General features: G+C 39.9%; 1 protein-coding gene across 8 annotated transcripts in view; it reads left to right on the top strand.

Annotated features, from left to right (window-relative positions):
- Positions 1 to 15,337, top strand: part of MYO9A (myosin IXA) — a 235,527-nt gene that overhangs the window by 106,520 nt on the left and 113,670 nt on the right. For 7 of the 8 annotated variants that reach the window (XM_047767208.1, XM_047767211.1, XM_047767210.1 and 4 more), the window contains one exon: positions 6,420 to 6,539. The exons of the other annotated variant lie outside the window; for it this stretch is intronic. In XM_047767208.1, the coding sequence (XP_047623164.1) occupies positions 6,420 to 6,539 (120 nt within the window). The remainder of the gene's footprint in view (positions 1 to 6,419; positions 6,540 to 15,337) is intronic. 8 annotated transcript variants of the gene reach the window in all.

The following is a 15,337-nucleotide window of genomic DNA, read 5'->3' as shown; positions in this document are numbered from 1 at the left end:
GTGATTTCCATTATTCTATCTTCCACATCACTGATTCGTTCTTCTGCATTATTCATTCTAGTTTTTACTGCCCCTAGTTCAGTTTGCATCTCTGCGAATGAATGTTCTAGTTTTTCTTGGCTCCTCCTTATATTTTCTAGTTCCTTTCTGAGGGTATCTGCATTACTGTTCATATCTTCTCTTAATTCCTTCAGTATTTTCACTATTTCTCTTTTGAACTCCAGGTCTGTCTGACTGCAGAGATCTGTTTCATTGTTGACTGTTTTAGGTGAGTTCTCCTGTTGGTTTGACTGGGGGTGGTTTCTCAGCTTCTTCATCTTGCTTGTTGTTTTCTTTCTCCTGAGGGAGTTGTACTCTCCGTTATGGGGCAGTGTTTGCCTTGTCACTGCCGTGGAATATTTCCTGAGGGCTGGCGTTGTTGGTCAATCTTTTTTGAGGCAGTGTGGCTTTTCTGGAGTGTTGATGGGGCTAACAGTGTTTCTTTGAAGCAAGGGAGGGCTTCCTGAGGGCAGACAGGACTGGGAGGTCCACACCACGATGGTAGCAGATTTCACTTGGTCATGCAGAGCTTGCTCTGGTGTTTTTAGGCTGTGGGGTTCTTGCAGGGGGTTGGCGGTGTTGGGCAGCTGTTCCTCAGGAGTGCAGCACCCCCTGGGGGCTGGAGCAGCTATCTGGGTCACTGAGAACCTAAGAGGCTCTTCCCTAGGGCAGCCCAACTCAGAAGGCTGGCCTGAGAATGTAGGCAGATCTTTTCACAGTCTGGCCGAGCTTGTTGCAGCTTTTCTGGGCTGCAGGGGCTCTTCCAGGGGCCTGGTGGTGCTGAGCAGCTATTCCGCAGGAGTGGGGCACCCCCTGGGGGCTTGGGCGAGTAGCAGGGCCACTGGAAACCCAAGAGGCTCCTCCTCGGGGCAGCCCGACTCAGAAAAACCGTCTGAGATCTTTTCCCAACTCGGCCAGGCTTGTTGCAGCTTTTCTGGGCTGTAGGGGGTCCTGCCTGGAGCTGGCAGTCCTATGCAGCTGTTCCACTAGTTCTCAGCACCCCCTGGGGGCTTGGGCGGGTAGTAGGGCCGTTGGAGACCCAAGAGGCTCCTACCCAGGGCAGCCTGACTCAGAAAAACCGTCTGAGATCTTTTCCTGACTCGGCCAGGCTTGTTGCAGCTTTTCTGGGCTGTAGGGGGTCCTTCCTGGAGCTGGCAGTCCTATGCAGCTGATCCACTAGGGCACCCCCTGGGGCTTTGGGCGGGTAGCAGGGCCGTTGGAAACCCAAGAGGCTCCTACCCAGGGCAGCCTGACTCAGAAGAACCGTCTGAGATCTTTTCCCAACTCGGCCAGGCTTGTTGCAGCTTTTCTGGGCTGCAGGCCTTTTCTCAGGGGCTGGTGGTGTTTGGTGCTGCTCTGCGGAAGTGAAGCCCCTCCAAAGGGCAAGCAGGCCTGTGCAGGGACAGCCCCTGCGGTGGTAGGCTTCAGGAAATTGTGGAGGCCAGCCCTCCTGGATGGCAGGCAGCCCCAGGTCCGGTGAGAGCATAGGGGGTGGCGGGGGTGGGGGGAGGGGATGCACTGGGAAGCACAGCTTTCTGCTAGCTAGCGGGCCTGTAAGCTTGCTGTGGCGTGGGGAGTATTCTATGGGGACCCACCCCTTCTTCTCTCCCCTCCCCAGCACGGGCGCAGACCAGGCTCTTCTCCCAGGTTCCTTCTGATGCGGCTTTCCACTTCCCCGCCCCTAGAGTATTGTTCCATTCCTCTGTGACAGCTTTGTTTTCTAGTCTCCCAGGCAGTCTCGGCCCTTTCAAATGGTTTCTAGACCTCCCAAGCAGTTTCCGCTCCGCCCCGCCCCCCCAGCCCATTCTCAGGGTCTAACCTCTGTAGCCGAGATCTCGGTGCCCAGCCCCCACCAGGCGTCGCCCGGCCCTTTCTTGGGGACTAACCTTTGGAGGCGAGGATTCGGTGCCCAGCTCCCACCCAGGCGTCTCAATTTTTGGTGACTGTGCCCGTAGTTCAGATGGTCCATTCGGTTCTTGATCAGCTTTTCCGTACTCCAACTTACTGCTACACTCTTCTCTGCATCTGGAGATTCCTCCGGTTTGTTTGATCTTTCCCCCGTGTAGGTGACTTTCCAGGGTGCGGGATCCCTTTCTCCTCTGCAGTTCCCTTTCGGGAGCGCCCGTCCGCTTGGATTCACCTTCTCTCACTCTCCTCTTCTTTTCTCCCGTTCTGCCCCGTAATGTCACGAACTTCTTGCCGTTATTGGAGTTTAGGTTCCTCTGCCAGCGATTGGTTGCTGTTCTGTGCGAGTCATTTATTCTGTAGATGTGCCTTTTTTGTTGTGTTTGTGGGAGAGGGCGAGCGTGTCCCCCTACTCCTCCGCCATCTTGTCCTCTCTCCAGAAAAAGAATATTTGTTGTGGCTTTATTTATAATAGCCCCCAAATGGAAGATCCAAATATCAATCAGTGAAAGAATGAATAACCAAATTGTGATGCATTCCTACCTTGTAACATTATTCAGCAATAAAAAAGAACAAACTGCTGATCCTCATAATGAATGAGTCACAGGAGTTCCCATCTTGGTTCAGTGGTTAAAGAATCCGACTAGGAACTATGAGGTTGCGGGTTCGATCCCTGGCCTCGCTCAGTGGGTTAAGGATCCGGCATTGCTGTGAGCTGTGGTATAGATCACAGACGGAGCTCGGATCCTGTGTTGCTGTGGATCTGGTGTAGGCTGGCAGCTATAGCTCCGTTTAGACCCCTAGCTGGAAAACCACCATATGCCACAGAAGCGGCCCTAGAAATGGCAAAAAGACAAAAAGACAAAAAAAAAAGAGTCACAAAACATTTTTTTATCTAAAAGTCGGTCATAAAAGAATACGGGGGTTTCTGCTGTGGCACAGTGTGTTAAGAATCTGACTGCTGAGGCTCGGGTTAATGCCAAGGTGCAGGTTTGATCCCCATCCTGGTGCAGTGGGCGTTGACGATACTTTTGTGATGTAAGTTGCAGCTTTGGCTCGGACTCAGTTCCTGGCCTGGGAACTTGCACATGCTATGGGTGCAGCCATTAAAACAACAACAACAAAAAATACATACTCTATGATTTCATTTGATTTAAGAACTGACAAAGTAATATATAGTGATAGAAAGCATTTCTTGATTAACTCTGTGAGGGATAAGGGTGGTATTGACCAGAAAGGAATAAAATAACTCACTGAGGTGATAGAAATATTATCATATCTTGGAGTTCCCGTCATGGCTCAGTGGTTAACGAATCCGACTAGGAACCATGAGGTTTCGGGTTTGATCTCTGGCCTCGCTCAGTGGGTTAAGGATCCCGTGTTGCTGTGGCGGTGGTGTAGGCCGGTGGCTACAGCTCCAATTTGACTCCTAGCCTGGGAATCTCCATATGCCGTGGGAGCGGCCCAAGAAATGGCAAAAAAAAAAAAAAAGAGAAATGTTCTCATATCTTGATTTAAGATTACATGATGTAACCATTTGTTTAAGCTCATCAAACCATATATCTAAGATTAGTGGATTTTACTGTGTGTAAAATACCTTTAAGAAATGGCCCTAAGGCCTGGGAGCTGGTATTACAGAAACTATTACAGGTTCAGAGACATGGCTTCAGGTTTGAAAATGATACAGTGGAGTTAGGATTGAGTCTCTGCTGTATGGTGTAGGAGCTTCCAGAGCTTGAATTTTTCTGTCACTGAAAAGATAATTTGAAAATTCTGCCTGTTGGCCTTGTCTAGAGAAACAAGAAGAATCTTATCAATCTATGTTAGGCCATAGGTAAAGTTTGAAAGAAAATGTTGCTTAAAAAATTAGTGCTGGAGTTCCCATCATGGTGCAGTGGAAACGAATCTGACCAGGAGCTATGAGGTTGCAGGTTCGATCCCTGGCCTTGCTCAGTGGGTTAAGGATCCAGCGTTACCATGAGCTGTGGTATAGGTTGCAGACGTGGGTTGCATCTGGCATGGCTGTCTCTGTGGCATAGGCCAGCAGCTGTAGCTCCAATTCGAACCTTAGCCTGGGAACCTATGCATGCCGTGGGTGCGGCCCTGAAAAGCAAAAAAAAAAAAAAAAAAAATTTAGTGCCTTGTATTTTCACCATGCATGGGTTCTAGCATCTGAATTTATGCTGTTTGTTTGGTACATAATCTCAAACTAAGAAATTATCAAAACTAGACTGGGAACTAAAATAAACACTAAATAAACCTCCCTTGAGGGTTTGTGAGACTTCTCTGAAAATGTCCTTGTAAGATAATCCTGGGAAATCAAACTACTAACAGGGAGTTGGTACACACAACAAATGAGAGGAGTATCACTTTAACGTTTAGAAATAGTAATATAGCCTGTAAAATAATTTTTAAAGTTGTTAAAGAGTTAAAAGAAGGGATAGAGAGCAGAATGAAAGAACAGATGTTAAAAATAAACAAAAACCTAAGGTGTAGGTATGATGGTGAGACACAAAACAACAAATTTACCCATCTCCAAATGGCATTACCACAATTTATTCAGATAAAATGGAAAATAGAATACAGCGACTTAAAATGTTGAGTGAGTTTTAACTTCTAAAAATTACGTAATAATTTAGTACATCTAATATCCTGAACTTTTATATAAAACTTTTTTTTAATGGCCAATCTCATAGCATGTGAAAGTTCCTGGGCCAGGAATTAAATCTGAGCTACAGCCACCACAACACTAGATCCTTTAACCCACTGTACCGGGCCAGGAATCAAACCCGCACATCCACATGACGAAGACCTGAGCCCACCGCAGTTGGATTCTTGATCCACAGTGTCACGGCAGGAACATCTATGTAAAACATTTTAATACTATAATCTTCTTAAATTATTTCTGACTGGCAGTATATCAAGTTAGTTTTCAAAGGGACTGAAAGTGTGGTGATAACTTTCTAAAATTACAGTTTGGGTGGAGTGTGAATAGAACTCACCAGGAGTTTTTTTCTCAAATGGTCCCCCTCAACTGGTAGCTCTCCCCAACCTCTGCCCCACCCAAATGTAGGTTAGTGAGAGTCTAAGCATTCTTTCTCCAAGCAGTCTATCAAAGGGGGATTATTGATAGTAAGAGAATAGAATTTTTATTGAGGTATCTTTTGACTAAGAAAGGATGATAACTTGGTAATGATACTTGTGTCTTTTTGAAACATTGAACATTTGCAACTAGGGACTCTGTAGTGGATAAATAAGATAGTGTTTTATTAGCTTTTTAATTATAGGATATGAAATTTTTATTTTAAAAAACCTGATGTTACGGTACATGAGATTATATCTCCTTAGCTGTAACATAGATGTTTATTCTCTGGAAGTATGTATCTAATTTGAGGAATTATAATTTGGTTAAACCATGCTTTGTAAACCTCTTTGAATTACTCTGCCTCTGTTTAACTTTTAAAATGATTCTACCTTGAGAACTATTCATAGATAGTATCTTGCTCCTGATTATACAGTAAAAATGCAATATTGGAACTTCAGTTCATTGTTTATGTCTTGCTTAATTTGCCTCCATCTGTAGTTAAACTATTCACTTTTGTTTTTTAAAGGCAAAGCTACATACATTGGAACTAATGTCCTAACTCATAGAGATGTTCTCTCGGTAAATGATAGTCAACTCCTCCCAAACCTGGAGAACCTGAATTCTCTTTTAAATCCATGTATTCCTAATGTTTATGGTACAGTTGTCCTTCTCTCTTTACTGCTCAGGTGACTCACTGTTTTAATAGCACTAATGTGGGGCTTTGGTCCTTACCTGAACTTGCGCCTTCTCTTTCCCCGCCAATAGTTGACTGTGTCACTTTGCTAAGAAGTGGTTGTGAGGTACAGATTTTTCAGCTTTGTTTTCAGATTTATAAATACAAAAGTGCTGCTGGGTTTTCCTGCTCTATGGTGCTTTTCTTCCTACTCTTTCAACATTGACACACTTGGAATTCCTACAAGTGTGGTTAATTGCAAGATTTGTGAAAGTTTAACTTTTGGTAAATTGTTTTGGGTATATTTCTCTTTGGGGTTCCATCAGTGTTTCTAGCGTTGTTGCCAACTATATGCTAATTATATTTCAGACCTGATAAAAATGAGTCCATTAAAAAAATACCTACACATTAAAAACTGTTTTTTGACATTTCCCTAGTATTTTAAATTAGACATTTTTAGTATGGTATGAACTCAAAACACTTTTGAGTACTGAAAAAGGATACCTTGAATATACCTAAAGAGGACGTTTATTTTTTCCTTTTGTTTTTGTTATTGCCTCAAATTAATTGGAAAAAATATTTGCATTTAATCCCAGTTACGGATAAGTTTATATGTACTCTTAACATAGTTGGCAGCATTGCCCTTGATTCTCTATTGGTTTGGGCTTATATAATGTCTTTTTCTTTTCTCCATTTTTTTTTCTTTTGCTTCCTAAGGACGTGATGATACAGCGCCATGTGCAATTTTGAAAAGTATGGATAGTATTAGCTTTCTCCAACACCCAGTCCACCAGAGGAGCTTAGAGATTCTGCAGAGGTGCAAGGAAGAGAAGTACAGTAAGGCTGCAAATCCTAATAAACTCTGTGTCATCACATCCATTTGGAAATGGAAACCAGGAGCATTCTACACCTGGGTGGGATGTAAAACAGCATAAGCAATGAGGCCTCTTTAATCCTTTGACCAATCAATTTCAGGATTCTTCTATTGAGACTTCTTGTTCTTTCTTGGAAAAAGTTGATATATCTTTTAATTTGGATGACTATCTATGATTTTTGAGTTGTTAATTATACTTGGTTACAGACTTTGAATTGGTTTCCATTTTGGTCTTTAAAGTATCCAAGTGATAAGTAAAAATAAATAGTGATTTTTTTTTCTTTTTGAATTTTTAAAACTTTATTTATATCCATTTGCAGTAAACTGCATGCCAAAGCATACAGTTTGGTAAGTTTTATCATATATATTCCCCTGTGAAATTATCACAATCAAAGTAATTAACGTATATAATACTACCACTAGTTTTCTCTGCCTCTTTCCAGTTCCTGCTGATTTTTATGCTTATATATACTTGAATTTCAGTATCAGCAGTGTTGCTTTTATGTATTATTGGCAAAGCCACTTAAATTGACTCTGTAGTCCTCCTATCAGACTTTCCAGTCTGATTTAGAGCAAAGCTACCACTAAATGTTTTGGTTTAAGGAATGACAGAATCATCATTGAGTATTGTCTGTTTTCTTTTTTTTTCTTTTTTTTTTTTTTGTAATATTGGTGTAAACAGATGCCCTTGGTCTCCATTTTCTCCTTTTATATTTGTTATACTCATTCTGCATGAAAATGAATTATTTTGCCTGTTATGGGATTGTGGTTATTTGGCAACTGCTATTGCTTTAGTGAGAATAAAGGGATCCTTCAGAATACTGAAAGCCTAACTCAGCAATTTGCATACAGTGGACCTGAATTACGTACACATACAATTCTGAATTTTTTGCAAGTCACCTTAGATTAACTGCTAATTTCACACTTCTTTGATTGAAATTCTGTGAAATACTAGTATTTAATTATCAGTGAAAGGAGAATATAAGTAGAATTCCTAAAGGCATATGTTGTGGATTCCTTCTTCATTTCTTATTTATGCTGTCATGGTATAAGAAAATATATAATGCAATATGAAAAAAAATTATTAAAAATATTTCCTCATTTAAGAAGAACAAAGGTAAGTATTTCATTTAAAGAAGATATCTTTAAAATGTTATTCTTAATTATGTCTGTTGTTTCTAAAAGGTATATAAGTCCTTATTCCAAATACTCATCTTCCTTTTCTAAATCATTTAGTCCATGGGACATTATTGAAAAAAGTCTATATGGAGTTCTCATAGTGGCGCAGTGGAAACAAATCTGACTAGGAACCATGAGGTTGCATGTTTGATCCCTGGCCTCACTCAGTGGGTTAAGGATCAGGCATTGCCATGAACTGTGGTGTAGGTCGCAGACGCGGCTCAGATCCTGAGTTGCTGTGGCTGTGGCAGGCCAGCAGCTGTAGATCCTATTGGACCCCTAGCCTGGGAACCTTCATATGCTACAGGTGCGGCCCTAAAAAAAAAAAAGAAAAAAGGAAAGAAAACAGTTTACAGATCATGGGGGAGGACTTTAATTCTTTGTAGCTTTTAAATAATTGCATTCGTTTTCCACACCGGGAACTCCCTGACTGTATTCCAATTAAGTATATATGGGCATAGAATTAGAAGGTACCAGTTTCAGCTTAAACTGCATGAGGAAGTTGTACACATGCAAATTTATTTCTACATTTGTGGAGGGTGGGATTTTCCATTACTTTAGGTAGTTTTTGCTTGTTTTTTTTTATGGCTGCACCTGTGGTATGTGGTAGTTCCTGAGCTAGGGGTCAGATCAGAATGGCAACTGAGGCCTATGCCACAGCCATGGCAATACTGGACCTGAGCTGTATCTGCCACCTATGCTGCAGCTTGTAGCAACGCCCGAATCCTTAACCCACTGAGCAAGGCCAGGGATGGAACTTGCATCTTCGCAGAGACAACGTCAAGTCTTTAACCTGCTGAGCCGCAAGTGGAACTCCTACTTTAGGTAGATTATTTTATTTTCTATTATAGTATTTCCAATCATTAAAATTTTTTAATGTATAAAATTATAAACTCAAATTTAAGAGGTTTTTTTTTTTTTGTCTTTCCTAGGGCCACACCCATAGCATATGGAGGTTCCCAGACTAGGGGTCTAATCAGAGCTGTAACCGCCAGCCTACACCAGAGCCACAGCAACACGGGATCCGATCCGGGTCTGTGACCCACAGCACAGCTCATGGCAGTGTCAGATCCTTAAAACCCACTGAGCGAGGCCAGGGATTGAACCTGCAACCTCATGGTTCCTAGTCGGATTTGTTAACCACTGAGCCATGTTGGGAACTCCAAATTTAAGAGATTGATTTTTAAAAAGTAGGGGCTTACTAGCCCTAGGTAATGGTGAATTGGTGAAGTGAATGAACCCAGTCACAGTTAATGATGATAAAACCTGAAGATTTGTGGCAGCCTTGTGTTGAATACATCAATTGGTGCCATTTTTCTAACAGCATTTGTTCTCATAATGTCTCTGTGTTACATCTTGATGATGCTGGAAAAGAGGCCAAAAAATACTAACAGAACAAAAAGAAGCAAAAACTAGTGGAAAGTTTATTCTTTGAAGTAAGTTAAGTAGTGGATAGGGATTGTAAATTTGTGACTTTTTGCACAAGATGCTCCCCAACTCCCATAGCTCCAGTGGCAGAAAACCACAGTCTACTGGCTTGAAATGTCAAATGACAAAGGTGAGGACTGGCAAAGAAGCTTGAAATTTAGGAGGAAAACTCTGGAGCTGAGAGAGATTCCACAAGGCTAAAGCCCAAAATTAGAATATGAATTCTGCCTTTCATGCCCAGCTGACTACTGTGGGTATTCAGAGGAGACTGTAGGAGCTCTGTTAAAAAGCAGTAGAAACCAAGTAGGAGATAACATTTGAAAAACACAACTGCAGTAGATAAGATTTGTAAGTTTATTACATTTTTTTAACTGAGGGCCTTTTAACTATATAGCCTCTTGGGGGATAGTTGAATTCATATAGTGCCTTTAGTTGGGATTCCATAAGTAGAGGAGAGAGAGAAAGAGGCAGAAAAATATTGGAAGAAATAGTGGCTGAAAACTTCTCATTTTGGGTTCTTAAAAACTAGCTTGGAGAGTCAAGACAATCAGTGACATCCAAGTAGAATAAATACAAAAGAAAACCAAAACTAAACACATTATAGGAGTTCCCGTCGTGGCGCAGTGGTTAACGAATCCGACTAGGAACCATGAGGTTGCGGGTTCGATCCCTGCCCTTGCTCAGTGGGTTAACAATCCGGCGTTGCCGTGAGCTGTGGTGTAGGTTGCATACGCGGCTCAGATCCTGCGTTGCTGTGGCTCTGGCGTAGGCTAGGGGCTATAGCTCCAATTCGACCCCTAGCCTGGGAACCTCCATATGCCATGGAAGCGGCCCAAAGAAATAGCAAAAAGACAAAAAAAATAAAAAATAAATAAATAAACACATTATAGGTAAATTGCTAGATGCCAAGGATAAAGAGAAAATCTTGAAAGCAGCCAAGAAAAAATTGGTACATTAAATTCAGAGCTATGCATGCATATCTCAGAACTATTTCAGGTTCAGTTCCAGATCACTGTAATAAAGTAAATATCACAATAAAGGGAGTCACATGCACTTTTTGGTTTCCCAGTGCATATAAAATTATGTTTATACTCTATCGTAGTCTGTTAAGTATTCAGTAGAATTATGTCTCAAAAAGCAATGTACATACCTTAATTAAAAAATGCTTTATTGGAGTTCCCATCATGGCGCAGAGGAAACGTATCCAACTAGTAACTGTGAGGTTGTGGGTTCAATCCATGGCCTCTCTCAGTGGGTTAAGGATCCGGTGTCACTGTGAGCTGTGGTGTAGGTTGCAGATGCAGCTTGGATCTGGCATTGTTATGGCTGTGGTGTAGGCTGGCAGCTGTAGCTCCAATTCGACCCTTAGCCTGGGAACCTCCATATGCTGCGGGTGCAGCCCTAAAACAAAACAAAAAAAAACCCCAAAAGCTTTATTGCTAAAGAAGGTTAGCCATTATCTTTAGGGAGTAGTAACATTAGAGATCACTGATCATAGAGCACCATAACAAATAATGAAAAAACTTTGAAATATTGCAAGCATTATCAAAATGTGACACAGAGACACTATAAACAAATGCTGTTAGAAAAATGGCACCAATAGACATGTTCAACAGAGGGCTGCCACAAATCTTCAACTTTTAAAAAATGCAGTATCTGTAAAGCACAATAAAGTGAAGTGCAATAAAAATGAAGTTTGCCTATTATCATTTGATTAACACATGTCCTCTCATTAAAAGCAGTAGAGGTCTTAAAGATATCCCAAAATCATAATTAAAATCCAAACAAAACAGTACAAAACCCCAAAAACAAAAGCAACTTTCAGGCAAAATTTCTTTATTTGAAGTTTGGGTTCAGACAAGATAACTGTCTGTTAGAAGCAAAAGCAAGTCGGAGTTCCCATCGTGGCACAGTGGAAATGAATCTGACTAGGAACCATGAGGTTGCAGGTTCAATCCCTGGCCTCGCTCAGTGGGTTAAGGATCTGTTGTTGCCATGAGCTGTGGTGTAGGTTGCAGATGTGGCTCGGATCTGGTGTTGCTGTGGCTGTGGTGTACGCCAGCAGCTGTAGCTCTAATGGGACCTCTAGCCTGAGAACCTCCATATGCCACCAGTGCGGCCCTATTAAAAAAAAAAGAAGAAAGAAAGGTAAAAGCAAGTCTACAGAAGAACATCACAGAATCCATTATAGTTACAGTATATTGTTCACAGTGTTCAGTTATCAGTTAGTTAAATATTCTTTCACTTTTTCAGCTGCACCCACAGCATATGGAAGTTCCTGGGCCAGGGGTCAAATCTGAGGTGCAGCTATGACCTCCTCCACATCTGGCAACACTGGATCCCTAATCCGTTGTGCCTGGCCAGGAATCAAACCTGCACTGCCACAGAGACTATGCTGGATCATTAATCCACTGACACAGTGGTTACTCCTAAGTATTCTTGTTCAAGTCATTTTATGTATAAATTTTCATTCCTTGAGTAAAACTTACAATGGAGAATTAACTCTCTGTTATAAAGTAGATATATGTTTAACATCGTTAGGACCTGTCAAATTTTTGCTGTTTTAAAAATGTTCCATTTTCTTTTGTCTTATATTATTTGTGTTGCTAAACTCAGATGCCATTCTATTGTCATTCTTTCATATCTAAAGTACCTTTTTTCATCTGTCTGCTTCAAGCTTTACTCTTTATTTTTTTGATTTTAACAATTTGACTGTGATGTCCCTAGACATGATTCATATTTGTATTTATCCTGTTGGGTATTTGCCATACCTTTTGGACCTGTACTTCATTATTTTTCATGAAATTTAGGAAATTTTGGACCAGATTTTTTCAGAAATTTTTTTCTGCTTCAATTTCTCTTTTCCTTTTTAGACTAACAATTACATGTTCTTGGAATATTTGATTTTGTCTCACATCATACTTTGTTCATTTTTCTTATGTTTTTTTCTTTCTGTTCTTCATATTAGATACTTCAAAAATAATCTGATATCAAGTTCATTATGCCATTTCAAGTCTCCTTGTAAAGCCATAGGATGAATTTTTCACTTCAGAAAATTTCAGTTTTTAGTTCCAGAATATCCCATTTGGTTTTTTTGTTTTGTTTTGTTTTTGTTTTTTTACAGTTTCCATTTCTTTTCTGAGATTTCTTATCTGTTAATTCATAAGATCATCTTATACTTGAAATCATTGAACATTGATAGCAATTGCTGATTCCACAAGTGAGCAATGTTGGGATCTGATGCTGTCGAAATGGGATTGAGAACAGCTTCATTTTCTAATCTCAGCCATCAGTGCTATTAAACATTTATTAGTTGCTATTAAAAAATCACTACACAGAGGGAAATAAGGAAGTCAAATGATATGCATAAAAGAAACTCCTTGTTGTGTTTGCAAGGAAGATACTTCAAAAAAGAGAAGAAAATTCCCTGGGAGCACTTTACAGTTTAGAAGAATTTAAGAACATGAACCCAATAAACAGTAGCACAAATTTAGGCAATGAAATATCAGAATGATGTTGAAGAGATTTTGAGCTACTGTAACAGGCAGAGGCATAAATCAACACTTATGTGATCTCAATAAATAAACATAGCTGAAAATTAAATAATTATAATATTAAGGAAATGCCTGAGATGATTATGTTCAATGTGCAGAAAAAAAATGAATATGGAGAAGAGAAAATGATAATTTATCATAGGAATAATAATTGGTGTCCATGACTTGGGAACTGAATAAATGAAACAAAAACAATGCATTCAAATATATAGGAAAATAAAGTTTTTCTAAGTTCTACTGAAATTTTTGATCACATGTCGTATATTTTTCCCACAACAGTTTTTATGTGGATAGAGGCATATGTCTTCACTTTTCTTGGATATATACTAAGGAGTGAAATTGTTGGGTCATATGGTAACTTGTTTAATTTTTTGTTGAACTGCTACACTTTTCCACAGTGGCTATCACTTCACATTGAGCAATGTATGCAAGGTTCCAATATTTACGTGTCCTTGCCAGCACTATCTTTTGTATCATAGTCATGCTGGAGGGAATGTGTGTGATCCCACTGTAGTTTTGATTTCATTTCTCTGATGACTAATGATGTTAAGCATCTAGCATTTTTTTTTTTTTTTCGTATTCTTATTAGTCATTCGCCTGTAGTTTTTGGAAAAATACCTATCCAAACCCTTTGTTCATTTTAAAACTGAGTTGTCTTTTGTATTACTCAGCTGCAAGAGTTCTTTTATATTCTGTATTCAAGTTTCTTATCAGATATTTGAATTGACATTTTCTACCATTCTGTGGGTTGTCTTCACTTTCTTGATATAGTGTTCTTTGAAACACAAAAGTTTTAGATTTTGATCATGTCTACTTTATTAATTTTTTTCTTTGGTTGCTTGTGCTTTTAGTGTCATATCTGGGTAACCTTTGCCTAATCTGATGTAAGAAATATTTAGTCCTCCATCTTAAGAGTTTTATACTTCCAGCGTTTGTACTTTGATCTTTGATCCAACTTCATTCTTTTCCATGTGGATGTCTAGTTTTCCTAGTTTTTGTTGAAAGTTGAAAATATTATACTTTTCCCATTGAATTGTCTTGGCACCTTTGTCAAAATTTAGTTGATCATAAACTTAAAGGTTAATTTCTGTACTTGCAGTTCCTTTCCATTGACCTATTTGTCTATCTTTATGGTGGTAATGTACTGTCTCAGTTACCATACCTTTGTAGTAAGTTTTGAATTAAGAAGTATGAGTCCTCCAACTGTGTTTTCTTTTTCAACATTGTTTTGGCTATTCAAGGTCCTTTGCATTTCCATATTAATTTTAGGATCAGCTTACTCATTTCAGTTAAAAAAAAACCAGGCAGTTGGAATTTTAATAGAGATTGCATTGATCTATAGATGAATTTGGAATTTAGAATTGCCATCTAAACAATATTAAGTTTTCCAGTCCATGAGCATGAAGGGCTTTCCATTTATTTAGGTTTTCTTTAATTTCTTTAATGATGCTTTGTAGTTTTTAGTAGACATTTTATATTTTTTGTTAAATTTGTTCCTTTTGTATTTTTTGATGCTATTATTAATGAAATTTCTTAATTTCATTTCTCATTGTTTATTGCTATTGTATAGAAATAAAGTTGAATTTTGAATATTGATCTAAAAATTTTATAATTTTGATGAGCTCATTTAATAGTCCAAAAATATTTTTGTGAATTAGTTAGGATTTTCCTCATACAAAATTGTTACCCCAAATAGAGATACATTTACTGTTTTATATATAGTTGTTTGTATCTGTTAAGCCCATAATATGCTCTAGGTCCATCCACATTGCTGCAAATAGTAGTATTTCATTCTTTTATATATCTGAGTAATATGCCATTGTATATATGCACTACATCTTCTTGAGCTACTTGTCTGTTGATGGGCACTTGGGCTACTTCCATGTCTTGGCTATTGTAAATTGTAAATGAAGGGGTACATGTCTTTTTTTTTTTGTCTTTTGTCTTTTTGTTGTTGTTGTTGTTGCTATTTCTTGGGCCGCTCCCGCGGCACATGGAGGTTCCCAGGCTAGGGGTTGAATCGGAGCTGTAGCCACCGGCCTACGCCAGAGCCACAGCAACGTGGGATCCGAGCCGCGTCTGCAACCTACACCACAGCTCACGGCAACGCCGGATCGTTAACCCACTGAGCAAGGGCAGGGACCGAACCCGCAACCTCATGGTTCCTAGTTGGATTCGTTAACCACTGGGCCACGATGGGAACTCCGTACATGTCTTTTTAATTGGTGTTCTTCGGTTGTTGTTGTTGTCGTTTTTAATGTATACCTAGGATATTGAATTGCTGGATCATATGGTAGTTCTGTTTTATTTTTCTTAGGGCCGCACCTGCAGCATGTGAAAGTTCCCAGGCTAGAGGTTGAATTTGAGCTACAGCTGCTGGCCTACACCACAGCCACAGCAATGTGGAATCCGAGCCACATCTGCGACCTATACCAGAGCTAACAGCAATGCCGGATCCCCGACCCACTGAGTGAGGCCAGGAATCCTCATGGATACCAGTCAGATTTGTTTCCGCTGTGCCGCAATGGGAACTCCGGTAATTCGATTTTAAATTTTTTGAGTCACCTTCACAGTGTTTTCCACAGTGGCAGTACCAGTTT

The sequence above is a fragment of the Phacochoerus africanus genome, chromosome 2, assembly GCF_016906955.1.
Source record: "Phacochoerus africanus isolate WHEZ1 chromosome 2, ROS_Pafr_v1, whole genome shotgun sequence".
NCBI lineage: Eukaryota > Metazoa > Chordata > Mammalia > Artiodactyla > Suidae > Phacochoerus > Phacochoerus africanus.
This window is presented reverse-complemented; position numbering and strand designations above follow the sequence as displayed.